The following is an 18,820-nucleotide window of genomic DNA, read 5'->3' as shown; positions in this document are numbered from 1 at the left end:
TGGAGACGGGGGAGGATCCCCAAGTCTGGCTAGCCGCCATGCATGACATGTGACACCTAGGGGTAAGACGAGGTAAACCCCAAGACGGGCAACTTCTCCTCACCCAGCCACCTAAGACAGGCCCTGAGGGTGTCGGGCGCCTAGGACGGGCAAGGTCCTGGGTTGAAGGAGATGACCTAAGACAGGGTTCCTCGCCCCCGGCTATCAGAGGCCAGTAGAAATGACACCGCTTAAGGCTAACCTCAGCACCGCTTAAGGTCACACCAAGTGATAACCTTGTAAAACAGAAAGGGGGAGATGTTGGGGGCGGGGGGAAGAGGCTTGGTGGTCACTCAGAAGGGATAAAATAATCCCATTATAAAGGAATGTTACAGAACTCGGCCCCTCATTGTTTAAGAGTTCATGGGAGGGAGGACAGAAGGGATAAAATAATCCCATTATAAAGGAATGTTACAGAACTCGGCCCCTCATTGTTTAAGAGTTCATGGGAGGGAGGACAGGGGGGATAAAAGTGTCTGCTGAGAGGTGGGGAGGGAGCGGGAATGTGATCACAGAAGAATAAAGACTCATGACCCACCTCAGGCGCTCTGTCTGGTTCTTCCCCCATCTAAGAGTGGGGGCCGGAGGTACCCCGAAGACTCACCACGCGTTGGACTGGTGAGTAAGAGGACGGACTAGCATTAAGAAGCCGGCGTTGTAAATAAAAACCCGGCACCAAGTAATATATTTAATAAAAATTAATTTAAAAAATGGTATAACAAATGTGAAATAATTTTTAAATCTTAAAGCACTACATAAATATTACCGATGTTATTGCTGTTATTCTGCCTCCTAAGTCAAATAACTGCCCACAGATTCACTTGTTCAAGCTACCTCCTAGTTCTATAGTTAGGCATATAGTTGTTGGGATAATTTACTTTACTATTTTACTTAGTCTGTAATTCTGTGCCTGGTTCTTTGGAAGCTGGAGAAATCCTTAAAGATCAAAGTACTAGGCTATTGAGTGACAATCAAGGATTCCTAGCTGCCTTCCTTTTTCCTTCCCAACTTTGAGCCAAGAAGGCAGTGTGCTTGACTCTTAATTAATTTTTAGCAACTAAGAAGTAAATTCCTTTTAATAAAGTCTTTGAAAGCTACAAAATTATTTCAGGGAGGGGAGATGGGGGCTGAAAGGAAAATCTTATTATAAAAAGCATTTTTTCTTGAGTTTCTTCTTTAAATTTGTGGGTGAGGTAGTGTAGGAGAGAAGTAGTTAAAGGGGAAAAATTACTTAAGTAAATAAACTTTCACACCTGCAATTTGTTTACCCCAATATACCTTTTCTTATCCATTTCTTCTCTGTAGAGCAGGAGTTTTTCCTTTTGTGGGTATGTCAAAAACCTCTTTTGTAACCTGGTGAAGCCTATGTCTAGGGATAATGTTGAGTGTATACATTAAAATACAAAGGTTTACTTATAGAAATATAATTGCCCAAATGTCAAAGGAAAAAGGTGTACAAACTGCAGGTTAAGAACCCCATATGAACTTGTATCTTTGCCATATGTAACATAGCTTATGGTTCTATGTAAAAATAATCATAGCTTTCATTTATATTACCACTTTTGATCTAGAATAAAAGAAGTCATTTAAAGAAATGTTATGATTGAAAAATAATAGGTTGGCTACATAGCAAGAGAAAATGAACTGTTGATGTGCTTCACTGTTATCTTTTTCTCATTAGAAAAAAATGTAAGGAACCCAATATGTCAGGTTACTTAGGAGAGGACATGGGTTAAGAATAGCATAGGATGGGCAGGCAAAAATGGGTTAATTATCTGCATTGCAGGAGTGGGAGAGGGGAATATACATATTTTGAGTATAATTCATAAGGTTCTTATTTCAATAGAAATTCTGTAAGGATATATATGGTGGAAAGGGACTTTAGGATGAGACTAGGCTGTCTAGTCTAACCCTCACAGATGAAAAAACTGGACATTGATTTACCCAAGGTCCTGTGAGTTAACTTGTTTTGTTTTTGTTTTTAAACAGGACTTATTAAAGCAGAACAATATATAGACATAGTGTGCCTAAATTTCAACATAATAAATTAATAATAATGATAATGTTTTAGACTTCATTATTGAAGAAGATCGTGACATCATGGAGGTGATGCCATGACAAGCACATGAATTAGATTTCATTGAGGGGGATGCTGTGTTAATTCACCAGCCAGTTGTTGTGATTAGTGTCAATAAAGAAAAAACAAAGGTATCCTTCAGATAGGTAAGAAAAAATTTAATAGTAACTTCACAAAAGTAAACAAATATACAAAAATCAAGTATTTATTTTTGAATGTTAAATAATATACATAATATCTTCAACATAGTGCTGCTGTCAAGACTGTTTTTATTTTTAAACCGAGATTTTTGCTAGTCAGGCTGCCTTTTTTGAGGGTTACCATATTCTGCTGGTCAGAGATTTCCTAATTCTTAGTCCTGTTTCAGGTAGAGATGGTCCTGTGTGGACATCATCTCAAAGGAAAAAAATGATTTGACTTTGTGAAACCTAAATCCTCTTGTAATGAAATGCATAAGAAGAAACCATCAATTGATCTTTTCCCACTGAGATGCTGATTGCAAGAAATGATACTGAAGTAAAAATGAGAATTGGGGACATTGTTTCTTTTTGTTAAATCATTGTCCTTGTAGCAACTGTGGATGAGAGATTAAAAACCAGAGTGATGCTGCTTTTTAAACTACATGTTGGGTCAAAGCAAGAAAAATTTCCAAATACTTCTGTGGGTTTTGGTCCAAAATAAAAATAACTGGAAGAAACTGTTGTATTTTATGAATATCATGGAATAAAAATTTTCATCTATCCTGTGCAAATCAAAACTTTCAATGATCTCAAGAATAGTGCCTCAATTTCTATCTATTAAGTTGGTTTGGGTGACACTGTTGGGAAAATGTACAGTTTTGGTTACAATAATGATTAGGACATAAACTGCATCTTCAAAATTGTAAAGTATTTAAAGAAGGATCTTAGCAAGATTATTTAATTTAATATATCCCAGAAAAAACAACACCCCAAACTGCCTTTAAGCATTCGTCTAGGGGAAAAAAATGTATAAGTACTTGAAGGTAACGTGACAGGCAAGTTTTTCATATCGTCCATTCTTTTTAGCCAGAGCACAACAGTCGATGCTACCTTATTTCATGATAAAAATTCTTTAAAACCATTAAGTCCATTCCTGGCCCAGGGTCCCTGTTAAGCTTTGGATGGTTTGACATGGAATGTGTATGAGTCTCTATATAGACACACTTAACACATGTTCAATAGAAACTAACTTTTAAACTCAAGGAACAAAGAAAATACACAAAGCACTAATATTTTAATTTTAAAATGGTATGTTTCCTTGGCACCTTCATGCAATCAGCATGCCCATCTTAATAATGATGTTTGTAATCTATAGAGTCTTTGCTACATTTTTGACTGAACCCTGTTATTCTGCTGGGCAGAATTCCAATAATTTTCCATAGCAGAAGACAAAAGAATATCCTGAGTCAGGTTTATTCATCATTATCTGTAAAAAGAGGGGAAAATATAAATTAACAATTGACAATACCAGTATTCAGGTTATTCTTTAACTTTAAACTATACTAGTTTGCTCAAATTCAGAATTCATGATAACCATATTTTATTAAGATGTGATATGGAATATCAAGGTAGTATTCTATTCCAAACTATACAGCAAGTACATATTAGCCAGTTCTGTGGTATCTTGGTTGAACTAATCCTTCAATATCTTAGATTGACATCTTTTTAACCCAATCTAAAAAATGTCATTTGCTCTGAAACACCTTTTTAATATATCTCTTAAATTATAATGGTATAACATTTGAAGAGCTGACCTAAAATAATTTAGAGATGTAAAATTTTTTTTGGGGGGGTTGCAAGGCAAATGGGGTTAAATGGCTTGCCCAAGGCCAGGCAATTATTAAGTGTCTGAGGCCAGATTTGAAGTCAGGTACTCCTGACTCCAGGGACAACGTTTTATCCACTGTACCACCTAGCCACCCAGAAAAGGAAAATTTTAATGTTGAAGTTTCATAACATCAAATACATCCTCTTAGAAATTAGTTTTTTTTTTGGGGGGAACCAAGATGTGAGAGGAGAACAGTCTTTCCTTAGGAACTCTCTCCAAACTATTTCAAAAACCTTAAAATTATGACTAACTAAATTTTCAAGAGAACCCACAGAAAGATCCGGTGAGGCAATTCTACAGCCCAAGGTAACATGGAAAATAGTGGGAAGGCTCTGTTCCACGGGGTTGGAGGGGGCGACAATGCCAGAGTGAAAGAGCTTCAGCCATCTGGGAACAGCCCCAGGGCACCTGGGAACCTGGGAGCCAGCTCTGGGCAGCAGAAGCAATTTCCTGACCTGCCACCCCAGGGAACAACAAGCACGACTAGAAAGATCACTGGGGAGACCTCTGCCAGAGCAGCACAAAGCCCAGGCCAGCATGGCTCTCCTCAGCTTGGATGCACCTGCAGTGCAGCCCAGATCCCAGGAAACAGAAGCAGGCCTATGGAGCCACTCAACAGGGAGCTGCCTGGCAGCTGTGCCCTGAGCTCTCAGCCCATGGAAGATAAGGGAGTGTAAGGAGACTGCTGAGGTCTGTCCTCTGTCCCTGGGACAGGACTCTGGGGCTTTGACTATATTCAGATCCTGGTCGCAGTCTGGGGCCCCCATAGAGCAGGGACCCTCCTCACAGCCCCGGGGCAGAAGTGTGAGCTTGTGGTCATTCACAGCTAGGAGAACAGTCAGAGCCTCTCATAAGACTAAAAGAACTGAGGTCCTTGCGGGGGTGTCCCAATAATACTCAAAAACTCACCCCAAAAACCAGGGCATAGACTGGGGAAATGAGCAAAGAAAAAATAGAACCTGACCATTGACTTTTGTCCCATGGAGGACCAAAACACAAATTCTGAAGATTACAAAGTCCAAGCTTCTGCATCTAAAGACTCCAAGAATATAGGAATTGGACTCAGGCTATGACAGAGCTCAAAAAAGATTTTGAAAATCAAGTAAGGGATGTGGAAGAAAAATTGGGAAGAGAAATGAGAGAAATGCAGGAAAAATGTGAAAATGAAGTCAGCAGATTAGTCAAGGAGATTCAAAAAAATGCTTAAGAAAATAACATTAAAAATCAGTTTAGGTCAAATGGATAAAACAGTTCAAAAAGTTATTGAGGAGAATGCGTTAAAAAGCAGAATTGGCCAGATGGAAAAGGAGATAAGAAAGCTCTCTGAGGAAAACAAATCCTTCAAATGTAGAATGGAGCTAAAGGAAGCTGATGACTGTGAGAAATTGTCACAAGTATTCAACACCAAAAGAATGAAAAACTAGAAGAAAGTGTGAAATATCTCATTGAAAAAACAACTAATCTGGAAAATAGATCCAGGAGAGATAATTTAAATACCATTGGGCTACCTTAAAGTCATGATCAGGAAAAGAGCCTTGACCTCATTTTTTAAAAATTTCTTCAGGAAAATTGCCCTGAGATCCTAGAAGTAGAGGGTAAATAGAAATTGAGAGAATCCACCGATCTCCTATGGAAAGAGATTTCCCCCCCTCAAAAAAAACAACCCCCAGGAATACTACAGCCAAGTTTCAGAACTCCCAAGTCAAAGAAAACATATTACAAACAGCCAGAAGGACACAATTCAAAGTTCATGGAGCTGCAGTCAGGATTACCCAGGACTTAGCAGCATCCACATTGAGGGCTCATGGGGCTTGGAATATAATATTTTGGAAGGCAAAAGAGCTTGGAATGCAACCAAGAATCAACTACCCAGCAAAACTGAACATCCTCTTCTAAGGGGAAAAGATGGATTTTTCAATGAAACAGGGGAATTTCAAATGTTCCTCTTGAAATGACCAGAGCTTAGGGGCGGCTAGGTGGCGTAGTGGATAAAGCACCGGCCCTGGAGTCAGGAGTACCTGACTTCAAATCCAGTCTCAGACACTTAATAATTACCTAGCTGTATGGCCTTGGGCAAGCCACTTAACCCCGTTTGCCTTGCAAAAACCAAAAAAAAAAAAAAAATGACCAGAGCTAAACAGAAAGTTTGACCTTCAAGTATAGGACTCAGGTGAAGCATAGAGTGGACAAGAAGGGCAAATTATGAGGGATTTAATGATGATTAACTGTGTGTATTCCTGCATGGAAAGATGACTGATAATGATGACTGATAATATTCAAGTGAACATTATCATTTAATAGAGCAAGTAGAAGGAGCTTTTGTAGATGAGACACAGAAAGAGAGCCAAATTTGAAGATATTAATATATTGTAAAAATGAAATCAATGGCTAAAAGGGAAATGTACTGAGAGTAAGACAAAGGAGAGGTGGAATAGACTAAGATATTTCATATAAGAGTCAAGAAATAGATTTGGCAATAGTATGGAAGGGGGGCATCAGAAATGGAAACAGCATACATACTCAATAGGGTATAGAAATCTAGAAGAAAAAGAAGAGAAGGGGGATGGGGGATGGGGATGTAGGTGATAGAGGAGAAGATAGAACATAGGAGAGGATAGTCAGGTATAACACATTTTCTTTTTTACTTTTTGCAAGGTGGTGGGATTGGATGGTTTGTCTAGGACTATGGGGCCAGGTGGTTGCTGGGTCTCTGGGGTGGGATGTAGGCTGGGGGCCTCTTGGGCCCAGGGTCAGTGCTCTGTCTGTTGCACCACTGAGCTACCCTACAGCACATTTTAGAAAAGGGACAGAGTGAAAGGAAAGAAAAAATATAGTAGATGGTAGTGGGGAGGAATGGATGGAGAGAATTACAATCAGCAACAATTGTGGAAAAATATGGAAGTAACTTCTATGATGGACTTATGATAAAGAATGTGATCCACCCAAGACAGAGCTGATGGTATCAGAACACAGACTGAAACACATTTTTTCTTTATTTCACTTTATTTCTCATGGGGTTGTATTTTTGTGGGAGAGAGAAGGTATTATGTTTACTCTTACAACAAGAATATTTTAGTAATGTGTAAATAAATGAAAAAAATTTAAATAACTACTAAAAAAAAAAAGAAATTAGTTTGAGTATGTTTTGTGCTTTTTATAAAAAGAATCCTGAAAAGAAACAAGTCCAATCTGTAGATTTTTCTAGCTATGTTTAGTCTATGTCTGCTTATCTATGCAAAGAGAAGTGTGGATGGATTTGAGACTAGGCTTCTAACTTCTCAGTAACTTCATCAGTCTGCTGTTTGCCTAGAATCTTGCCATTATCTTCTATCACTCAAAAAAGCTTATCTAATCATTCTTCTTGGAGCTTTGCTGTATCTTAAAAGGATGCCTTATTATCCATGCCTTCTAGTTTATGATGATCCCAGTTGTGAATTCATCAGATTGGACAATATTTTTTCAGACATAGGTTAGGAATATCAAAGGTGCCACAGTACTTTTTTCACCACTGCAAATATGACAACACTAAGGATTGGTTTTTTAATTTTTGGTTCCTGACTTTGAGGACTGGTTCCTCTATAATAGCTCATTATAGTTGCTCCCTACTGCTAGCCTGCCACAAGCACTGGTTCTTGGTCTCTCCTAAGAATCTGGCAAGGAAAAACTGTTTTGGTTGCATATCGGGTTTTTTTTTTTTTTAGGTTTTTGCAAGGCAAATGGGGTTAAGTGGCTTGCCCAAGGCCACACAGCTAGGTAATTATTAAGTGTCTGAGACTGGATTTGAACCCAGGTACTCCTGACTCCAAGGCCGGTGCTTTATCTACTATGCCACCTAGCCACCCCTTGTTGCATACCTAAGTAAATAATTATTGATACTTTCCCAGCAAGAGGTTGGGCAGTGAAAGAGAGATGGACTTGTGCCTTTTTTTTATATCCAAGTTGGCCAATGAGTTCCTCTGCATCTACATTAGTTTCTTCAAATAAATTTCCTTTTTCTTCCTCACTGGGATCAATTCCCTCTGTTTATCCAGAATGTCATTCTTGAGACTTTCTCATTAATTCCAGACTGATTTCTTCTGTAGCATTTAGACCATGGGATCCTACCTATCTTTTCATCTTGAACTTTTTGACATCTGCTTTCCCAAAATCCATAGCATATGTCAGACTACACCTGGATTTCCTTTACTTCTTTATCATATACTTTAGGAAATGGAATGATCACTTTCCCCAAGGTTCCCATTGTTTTCATCCTAGTTTCTCCCTATTAATGTGAATCAGTATGAAATTATCACTAAGACAAATTAAGAAATTAACTGCTCTCCTTTTGACCAAGAGAGAAAGAGATCTTCAGAACTTGCCTGGATAACTGAAATCCTTTATTATTACTATATCATGCCTCTCCTCCAGACATACATGGACACACCAACTATGCTCTCTACTTTTTTAATTTTTTGGTTTATTTGAAGTCCTTGTGATTAGATATAAAAGACCCAAGCATATTCTTAACATTTTTGGGGGGTGTACTCTATCACTGGTTTTCTGTCAAATCATCAGGTCTGAGACATGGTAACTAAGGAATAGTGTCCTTGAAAACTTAGGTGTACTGACAGAAGAACAGGGGTCCAAGACAAAAGAAGTTTGACAGTCTGTTATCAGGTTAGGTCACCTCTAGATGATCATTTTCTGAACGCTGGGTGAAATATATATATTTTCCGTACAAAATATCAAAAGCATGAGTAAAGGTCTAACTAGAGTAAAATGCCTTTTAAAAAAAGGTGCCTTACTTGCCTAATAACAACAGACATCCTTCCAGTGCATTTTAAATGGAATGATTTGAAAATTTTCAATTACTAGACTATAGAGCTAGAAAGGATCTTGAAAGTTATCAAGTCTAATGCTCTCATTTTGCAGATAAGGAACTAAGGTCTTAAGAGTTAGTTAAGAGAACTGTTCAAGGGGCAGCTAGGTGGCGTAGTAGATAAAGCACGGGCCTTGGAGTCAGGAGTACCTGGGTTCAAATCTGGTCTCAGACACTTAATAATTACCTAGCTGTGTGGCCTTGGGCAAGCCACTTAACCCCATTTGCCTTGCAAAAACCTAAAAAAAAAAAAAAAAAAAAGAGAGAGAGAGAGAGAGAGAGAGAGAGAGAGAGAGAGAGAGAGAGAGAGAGAGAACTGTTCAATTACTAATTGTAGTCCCTCTCTGGACCACTCCTTGAATCCTCAGCTGCCTTTATGAGGTCTACTCTTTGTGAGGATTGAGATCCCAAGGGTGGCAGGATGGCCATAAGCTGAGGGGGCCCAGCTGTGGTCACTGTACTCCTGCTCATCCCACTTTCCACACACCCTCAGCTCAATCCCTCCCCCCATTTTCTAGAGAGTAGGGACCTTGGGGCATTCTTGTGTTTCTATCCCCAGCATCTGGTACAGAGCCTGGCTTAACGAGTGCTCTGTATCTAATAAATTGCTGAGCCAAGATTTGAACTTTGGTTCTTTATCCCTAAATCTAACACCTTTTCTTATATCACCAACTCTTATTTATTTAAAAAAAAGGTGGAGGGAGGGAACACATTCTTGGGTAGCTTTTTAAATACACTTTGCCTTTTATATCATCTCCTGTCACTTTACTTATTTTCTTCACTTTATATTTAATCAAGTGGTAAATTCATATGGCTATTCATATTCTAATATCCACTTTAATTTGAATTTGGAATGCTATATCAGGAACAAAAAATGTGAAAATCCTAAAGACAACATAGAGTTACCTGCTTTGAATTCTTTACTAGAACTAATCTCTATTGGACTCTTAAAGACATGAAAGTTATTTATAAATAAATGTGTCTGAGACAGAAGGAAAGTAAACCTGGGCTTAAAATCACATTTATATTTAATTGGGAAGGTAGTGTTTTTGGATGAAATTAAGAGCTTCATTTGGAGAGAGCTGAATTCTTATGTAAATAGGTTATCATTAATATGGATGACAGGGAAAAGGCAACATATAATGTCAAAAGCAAAATATAATTACAAAACCAGTGAGAGAAAAATCAGGGAAGTGGATTATAACATAGACTTAACAAAAGAACAGGCTAAAAATAGTGCAGTTTAGAAAATGGTTATTTTGAAACTGGCATACCACCTTTCTGAGGACATTAAGAAAAAAAAAACTTCATCCTGTATCTGATTAGTTGATATTTGAATTATCCAGGCTATTTTTCCCCTTATTCTATGACTATTAACCAAATCTTTCACCATGGTTATTTATAAAAGGTTAGCTCATTTGCTACCTGTGAGTCAATTCTAGTGGGTAGAAAGAAAAAAACATTTAAAATGTGATGGGGAGGATGGTAGACTTTAATTAAGTGCATGACACCAATATTATCACCGAAGACAAGTAATGACTTTATTGGGTCATTTACAAATGCTCATAAACACAAATGTGTCTTGCAAAAAAAACCCAAAGCTACTCTGTTCACCTAATCACACTAGAGCAGAAGACATCTGTCTAAACATTTATGAAGTTTACTATGGACTACCTGGGTTTGGCATTTGGGATACAAAGAAACAGTCCCTTTCCTCAAGGAACAATATAAATATATATCTATATAAAATCAATACAAAGTGAATGAGCAATCTCCTCTGGGTCTACTTTCTTAACTCCTTCTTGGAATCTTTTGGTCTCAACATCATATCTGTACAATATGCTTTAAAGATACTGTGACAACTAGAAACACAACAAATTTAAAAACTTCAACTAAAAACTAAAATATAAATCCTAACAATAAAAATGCAAAATATAAATCTAAAAAAAAATAAAAAATGAGATTAACAAAACTGTACAAAAACCCTCTTAAATTGATAGAAATAAATTGGAAACACTGGAATAAATGGAACTTTTGTAACCTATTAAATCAAAAATAGCTAGAACTAAGGCACAGCATTTTATGCAATGAAGGTAACTAGCATCATTTCTAATAATGTAAGTTAAAAAAAAATGCTGTCTATTGTCCAAACTCCTATTAGATATAGTGCTAGAAATGTCCAGCTATAACAACAGAGTAAGAAATAGAAAGTGAGAGAATAAAAAGAGACAAAATTATTGCTTTCTACAGATGACATGATTGTGTAAACTGAAAAGAATTAACTAAAAATTAATTGAAACAATAATTCATTAAGTTTGAAGGAATAAAATAAATATATTAAAAATTATAATTCTTCCTAAGTTAATTTACTCATTCAGTGTCATATTAACCAATCTGATAAAGGATTGTTTTGCCATTAGGAAAAATAACAATACTTATCTAGAGGAAGAAGGTCAAGAATCTCAAGAGCAATAATGGAATAATCAGAAAGGAAGAGAACCTGCAGAAGGAATTCTTAAAGTATAATTCAAAGTCATAATCATCACAATAATCTGATAATGATCAAAAAAAGGATGACTGACACTTAAACAAAAACATTCATAGCAGCCCTGTTTGTGGTGGCAAAGAATTGGAAATTGAGTGAATGTCCATCAATTGGGGAATGGCTTAACAAATTGTGGTGTATGTACCACACTTGTTCTATTAGAAACCAGGAGGGATGGGAATTCAGGGAAGCCTGGAAGGATTTGCATGAATTGATGCTGAATGAGATGAACAGAACCAGAAGAACACTGTACACCCTCAACAGCAACATGGGGGTGATGATCAACCTTAATGGACTTGCTCTTTCCATCAGTGCAACAATCAGGGACAATTTGGGGCTGTCTGTGATGGAGAATACCATTTGCACCGAGAGAAAGAATTGTGGGGACTTCCAGCTAAGATGGTGGAGAGAAGATAGGCACTGTGCTAAGGTCTCCTGGCTTCCCCTCAGAAATAATATGAAACAAGCCTCTTAAACCTCTCTTAACAGAAATTTGATCAACAAAACCCAGAAAAAGAAGCTAGGAGAAGAACATCTACCTCAAAGTTTGTCTTTGGGGATCATGGGTGAGCCAGGCTAGCCTGGAATCACCTGCAGAGTCAATGACTGTGGGAGCTGTGGTCCACGAGCCAACTGGGGTGCGGAGGCATTGGTTGTGGAAATGATGGTCTGGGGCTTACTGGCAGGGTTGGAGGGTGAGTTCCAGCATGGAGAGTTGCAGACATTGATGCCCTGGGCTCCTATGGTCTGGAGACCTCAGACTCCATATTCTCATTTCAGCTGAATTCTCTTACCAGAACAAAAACGTGACAGCCCTCCTCTCCACCAGGATCAGGCATGGGCAGCAGAGCTCCCTCAGCGGTGAATAGGGAGAATAATTACCTTGCCCCAGAGCATAGCCCACATTGTTCAAGGATAAAAGTATTCAGCAGTGCCACCCACCCCCTCCAGGCCAAGGAAGAGGGACTCAAATCAAGACCACAGACACTCCAGAGAAAGCAATCAGCACCCCCTTACTGGCTGGCTCAGGTGGAATTATTAAACTCAGTGAGTAAGGCCTCTAGGGATCCTAACACCAAACCTCTGTGAACCAGCTCCTCCCCCAACGCAAGGTCTTAGAAAAAATGAAGAAAGGTCATTGAAAAGGGGGATTCACAGAAAAATTGCTAGAAAGTAAAGGCCATAACTCAGAGAGATCTCGAACCTCTGAGGAGAATGTGATTTGATCTCCAGCCCAGAAAGACCTTCTTGAAGAAATCTAGAAGGAGTTTAAAAATCAATTGGAAGATTTGGGAAAAGAAACTCAAGAGAAGATTAACAGCTTGCAATAAGAAAACAAATCCTTGGAAAAGATAATTGGACAAATGCGCAAAAAAAACCCCTAATTCTCTTAAAACCTCAATTGTTCAAAAATATTCTATTTCAAAAATGGAATTGACCAATTGCAAAAGGAGTTGCAAAAGGTAAATGAAGAAAATTCTTCTCTAAAAAAAAGAATGGAGTCTGTGGAAACTAATGACTTCAAGAGAAAACAAGAATCTGTTAAACAAAATCAAAAGACTGAAAAAATCTAAGAAAATGTAAAACACCTCATTGGCAAAACTACTGACGTAGAGAACAGAAGTAGGAGGGACAACTTAAAAATTATTGGTCTCCCTGAAAATAATGAAGAGGAAAAAAAAGCCAGGACTTGATATTACAGGATTCAGTGATAGAAAATTGCCTTGACATCATGGAACCAGAGGGCAAAATAGTTATTGAAAGAATACATCGATCCCCCCCCAGAAAGGGATCCCAAAATGAAAATGCCAAGGAATATTGTGGTCAAATTCTAGAACTATCAGATAAAACAGAAAATCCTGCAAGCAGCCAGAAAAAAAAACAATTTAGATACCAAGAAGCATTGGTAAGGATTGCACAGGACCTGGCTACATCAACATTAAGGGACTGAAGGGCCTGGAATGCAATATTCTGAAAAGCAAGGTAAGGGGCGGCTAGGTGGCGTAGTGGATAAAGCACCGGCCCTAGAGCCAGGAGTACCTGGGTTCAAATCCAGTCTCAGACACTTAATAATTACCTAGCTGTGTGGCCTTGGGCAAGCCATGTAACCCTATTTGTCTTGCAAAAAAAAAAAAAGAATAGATAAAGTAGAAGGATCGACTGTAAATGGCATTCCCAAGAGGTTCAGCAACCAAAGGAAGTGGAGATATGATCCAGCCAGCAGGGATGGATGAATTGAGAGGTTTTTCTTTACACGACAGGGAAACATGGGCATGCATGCAGCCAACAGGAAAGCAGACAGAAGGAAAGGACAGACTGAAGATTCATGAGAATAAGGATGACAGAAAGGACAATCTTCCAGAGAAGATGGTTCTGAATGAGATAGAGGGTGCATGGAGACGGGTTTTGCTCTGGCAAGGAAAAAGGCCACCTCCTCATGCAAGTCAGAGGTGAAGGAAAAGACAGTGGTAAAGGAGTATAAGAAAAAGAAAAAAACAGAGAGCTCTCAGTGAATAATTTTAATTTGGGAGGGAGGTGAAATATAAGGTAAGATTTTTCCAGTTGAGAGGATGGGGGAAAGAGTGACATAGAAGACTTGAAGAAAAAATAAACGTCAGTAAACACATTTGAGTACACACATTTTAAAATTATATATGTGAAATTATAAACTTATGAAAATCCTTATAGAATATACATTAACAATACAATAACAAATGATCCTACTTATTTCTTATTATCTCCTAAACTTTGTTTTGTATTTCTGGATTTTATTTTTATAGTAATCATGATACTAATTTTTTTTTATGAATTGTCACATACCAGAATTTATTCACTGTCCATTTATGGATGATAAAAGTCATTTTCATTTTTTGCTATTATAAATAAAGTAGCTGAAAATGCCAGAAAGGGCACAGCCTCCCTGCAGAATGCTGCAGAGGTACACAACAACAAACCATGCTGACCCTCTATTGAAGAAGCACTATTAATCCCCTAGGACTGGTGTTGAGGGTGTGGTGGGAGAAATTAGCTTGATGGTATAGTTAAGAAAGGTAAGAGTGACTCATTTGTTACATTCGTGGGAGAGTTAGAGAGTGAGAGAATAGCCTGAATGACTTAGGAGCTCCAGCTGCATGAGTCTCTGGATGAGCATGAGATAAGAAGAATAAATTTGTATATAAGAGATTCAGAAGAACCTGTGTAATTACGTAGCTGTGTGGCCTTGGGCAAGCCACTTAACCAAAAAAAGAAAAAAAAAGAAAGAAGAGCTTGTGAAGAAAGCCAGTCAATTGGATGCCCCAGATAAGTTAAGACTGCTACCTCTACAGGCAGCTGGGTGGTGCAGTAGGTAGAGCGCCAGCCCTGGGGGCAGTAGGACCTGAGTTCAAGTCCAGCCTCAGACATTTGATACTTACTAGTTGTGTGACCTCATGCAAGTCACTTAACTCCATTGTCAACCCCTCCACCCAACACAAATACAAAAAAAGAAAATTGCTACCTACAATGCTAAGGGGTGGTGGGGACTCAACAGAGTGAGAATGCATGGGGTGGAGAGTTGTACTGTGTATAAGGTCCTTGTGAACCTCCCTACCCTTACAATGAAGTGACATCAATATGTGGGAACAGTGATGAGAAAAGGCTACTTAGATTCTACACTGAAGGTCAAATTTCTGAGCTCTTTGTAGACTCCCACTAGAAGTTAAATTATTTGGATGGTTTATAGTTCTGGGTATGCATATGAATACACGTATGGGGTCTGTCTCAATAACCTTGTTTCTTTTTGTTTTGTTTACTGTCACTACTGTAATTTTTGTGTGTAGTCCTAGGAGTAGTATTTAATTGATTAGAAAGTACAAATAGTCCTGTAGCTCTTGTAGTATGTCATATTGCTTTCTCAATTGACTGCCCTGTCAGTTCCTTCAGCAGCACAATAGTAAACCTCTTTTTCCAGTTTCATTAATGTACTATCTAATTAGTCACGTGAGTCTTGAGTTTTTTTCAGGAACATCCTGTTCAAATCCTTTTACAACTTTTTAAAATTGGAGAAACCTGACTTCCTTATAGATTTTGAAGGTCAATTTTTAAAACAGAAAAACATAGCAAAGATTTCCCCATCTATTTATTAACTTTTAATTCTGAATTCCATTAAAAATTCCATTCTGTTTCATTAAAGTTCCTTATTTTCCTATAATCAAATCAATTTTGTATCTGATAATTTCTTTTAAATTTTAAAACCATACTTTGTCAAATTATTCATTTTATCAGAAATGAACACAATTTTACTTGTTGAGTATTACTACTAATAAAACCACAACATTCCTACTAAATTCCTACTATTTATCCCAACAAAGTAAAAATTTTTCAAAATTTCACTTAAGTTGGGACAATCACTTTGGGATTATCAGTCCTTCTCATTCCTCATCCTTTTTATACAAGTTCTCTGTTTAAATATTTGTTATATAGAAATCAAGGACTTTTTCATCTCTTCTTTTTTCCTTCATCTAAGCCCCAATCTATGTCATTTGGCTACTATTCATAACAATACTACTTTTCTTTTGTTAATTCTTAATTTTTTTCTTTGTATTAGATCTTGATTTTTCATATCTATCTCCTTTCTCAAACCAGTGTTCTGGTAAGTTTTTGGTAGTTTCAGCTCTAAAAAATCCTGCTAAGCATAAAAAGACTTCAAGAGTAAAGCCATGGTGTCAGGTGTTGTCTAAAAACAAGCTCAGGGAAATTCAGACACTTCTCCAGGTTATCCAAATAGTACAGAACTTATCAGCTACAGAAACTCAAGAATATTATCTTCTAAAGTACAGAAAAATTGTGTCATGCATCAGTGAAAGAAATAGTTACATTGAGGAAATCACAGATCTTTAAAATAGTAAATATAAATTTTGCTTAAAAGATCAAATTAGATTTAATTTTTAATACTTAAATAAATGTAAAGTATTAGAATTAGTCAAAGATATCCAAACTTTTATATTCTAAAGCATTTGTATTAGAATCTAAATTACATTTCCAACTACATCTAAAGCAGGTATTCAATACTTAATAATAATTTTTGAAAGCATTATTACCTTCCTGATAGGCTCCATCTGCCATGACTAAGTGAAGGATCTTAGGATAGAGGTGCTTATGCTCATTTCCCAGAATATTCTTAACTATTGTTGAACAAATCTCAATATTCTCATCTTCATCTTCATGTATTGCCTATATGAAATGACAATTGTAAAATTTTAATGATCACTTAAATATTACCTTTTTCTAATCTGACTAATTTGATTGTTAGAAATATTTTCAGTATTTATTAATATAATGACCATAAAGATGTGTCATCTCTATCCAGAGAGTACATTTCAAAGGCAAATGTAAAGTCTTTTCATTTTTATTATTTTGCTCCCCCCAATTACATGTAAAAATAACTTTTAACATTCACTTTTTTAAAAAAAAACGTTTCTGAATTCTAAATACTATTCCTTCCTTCAGTTCCTTTCCCTTCCTGGGATAGAAAGCAATCTGATAATAGGTTATGCGTATACAATCATGAAAAAATTTCTATATTAATCACTTTTTGGAAGAACACACAAAACAAAAAAAGAAAGAAAGAGAAAGTGAAAAATATTATGCTTTGGTCTGTATTCAAACACCATAGGTTCTTTCTATGGAGAAAGGTAGCATTTTTCATTATGAATCCTTTGGGAATGTCAGCAAATGTAAATTTAATCAGCATTCTACCAACCTTTATTTTATCATACACTTCAATGAATTTATCAAAGCCTATTGCTTGCTCCAGATCAAGTCTCAGTTCCTCTAAATGGTTAAAGACACTATCACATTCCCCACATTCACTGGCAATATCACCATCACTGTAATCTAAAAAAATGAGGAAAAGACAGTTACATAATGATCAAAACAATAAAAATAAGAAATAATTTGCACAGTAATAATAAAAAAATAAGTTTAATTCTTCCACAAAGAATAATCAATGGCAGATGACTATTTTCACTATCAAAAAATTGTAATCATTACTAAGTTAAATATCATTAACAATAATATGGCATGGTAAAGTGTGAAGTGCTCTCTGGATTTGGAATTAGAAGATCTGGGTTCAAAAATCCCACCTTGCTGTTTGTTACCTGTATGACCTTGGCAAGTCAATCAAGTGAGGGGTTTTAACTTTCTGAGAGAACAGGTACTTTCTTTAGTGTTCCTTCAGGTTCTAAATCTACTTTAGGAAGAGCTTTTAAAAACTAGAACACAAAATTAGATTAAAATGCTGGCATACATAAAAATGTCAACTAAATGAACAGAAATTGGAAAAGCACAGTTTTATGCCTGTCCAATTTAGCAACTATAAATATATGCTATGAAATTTAATTCTAAGCATTTTACTTCAATAGGCAGAAAAAAATGAGCCCTAAAGTGAAAAAATAATATGGAAGAGCTCACATTATTAAAATTTCAGTTAAGGGAAAATAATGTATGAGTTTAACATTTTTCTTTTATTTAAACTACATATTTAAAAAAGTCTGAAAACATTAGAAAAGACAAAATGCTATTTAAAAATGCAAAATTAAAACTCATTAATGCATAGTCAGTTACTTAACAGTAACTTTAAATAGAGAAATAAATAAAGACAAATCTTCGAAAGAATATTTAATCTTTAAAGGAAATTAAGTTGACATTATAAGTCTTTTTTTTTAGGGTTTTTTTTTTTTTGCAAGGCAAATGGGGTAAAGTGGCTTGCCCAAGGCCACACAGCTAGGTAATTATTAAGTGTCTGAGACCGGATTTGAACCCAAGTACTCCTCACTCCAGGGCCAGTGCTTTATCCACTATGCCACCTGTAGCTGCCCCTTCTTTTTTTTTTAATTAAAGATATTATTTGAGTTTTACAATTTTCCCCCCAATCTTACATCCCTCCCCCACCCCCCCCACAGAAAGCAATCTGTCAGTCTTTATTTTGCTTCCAAATTGAGTGTGATGAGAGAGAAATCATATCCTTAAGGAAGAAACAAAAAGTATAAGAGATAACAAGATCAGACAATAAGATATATGTTTTTTTTTCTAAATTAAACGGAATAGTCCCTGAACTTTGTTCAAACTCCATGGCTCTTTATCTGGATACAGATGGCACTCTCCTTTGCAGACAGCCCAAAATTGTTCCTGATTGTTGCACTGATGGAATGAGTGAGTCCTTCAAGGTTGAACATCACTCTCATGTTGCTGTTAGGGTGTACAGTGTTTTTCTGGTTCTGCTCATTTCACTCAGCATCAATCCCTCCAGGCTTCCCTGAAATCCTGTCCCTCCTGGTTTCTAATAGAACAATAGTGTTCCATGACATACATATACCACAGTTTGCTAAGCTATTCCCCAATTGAAGGACATTTACTTGATTTCCAATCCTTTGCCACCACAAACAGGGCTGCTATAAATATATTTGTACAAGTG

The 18,820-nt window shown here is 36.8% G+C and overlaps 1 protein-coding gene across 11 annotated transcripts in view; it reads right to left on the bottom strand.

Annotated features, from left to right (window-relative positions):
• Positions 1–2,267: 2,267 nt before the first annotated feature.
• NEK1 (NIMA related kinase 1) overlaps positions 2,268–18,820 on the bottom strand; it is a 163,867-nt gene continuing 147,314 nt past the window's right edge. For all 11 annotated transcript variants that reach the window (XM_074228988.1, XM_074228982.1, XM_074228983.1 and 8 more), the window contains 3 exons: positions 17,108–17,241; positions 16,446–16,578; positions 2,268–3,562 (listed from right to left, as the gene is read on the bottom strand). In XM_074228988.1, the coding sequence (XP_074085089.1) occupies positions 3,549–3,562; positions 16,446–16,578; positions 17,108–17,241 (281 nt within the window). In that variant the 3' untranslated portion in view covers positions 2,268–3,548. The remainder of the gene's footprint in view (positions 3,563–16,445; positions 16,579–17,107; positions 17,242–18,820) is intronic.

The sequence above is a fragment of the Macrotis lagotis genome, chromosome 3 (assembly GCF_037893015.1).
Source record: "Macrotis lagotis isolate mMagLag1 chromosome 3, bilby.v1.9.chrom.fasta, whole genome shotgun sequence".
Lineage (NCBI taxonomy): Eukaryota > Metazoa > Chordata > Mammalia > Peramelemorphia > Peramelidae > Macrotis > Macrotis lagotis.
This window is presented reverse-complemented; position numbering and strand designations above follow the sequence as displayed.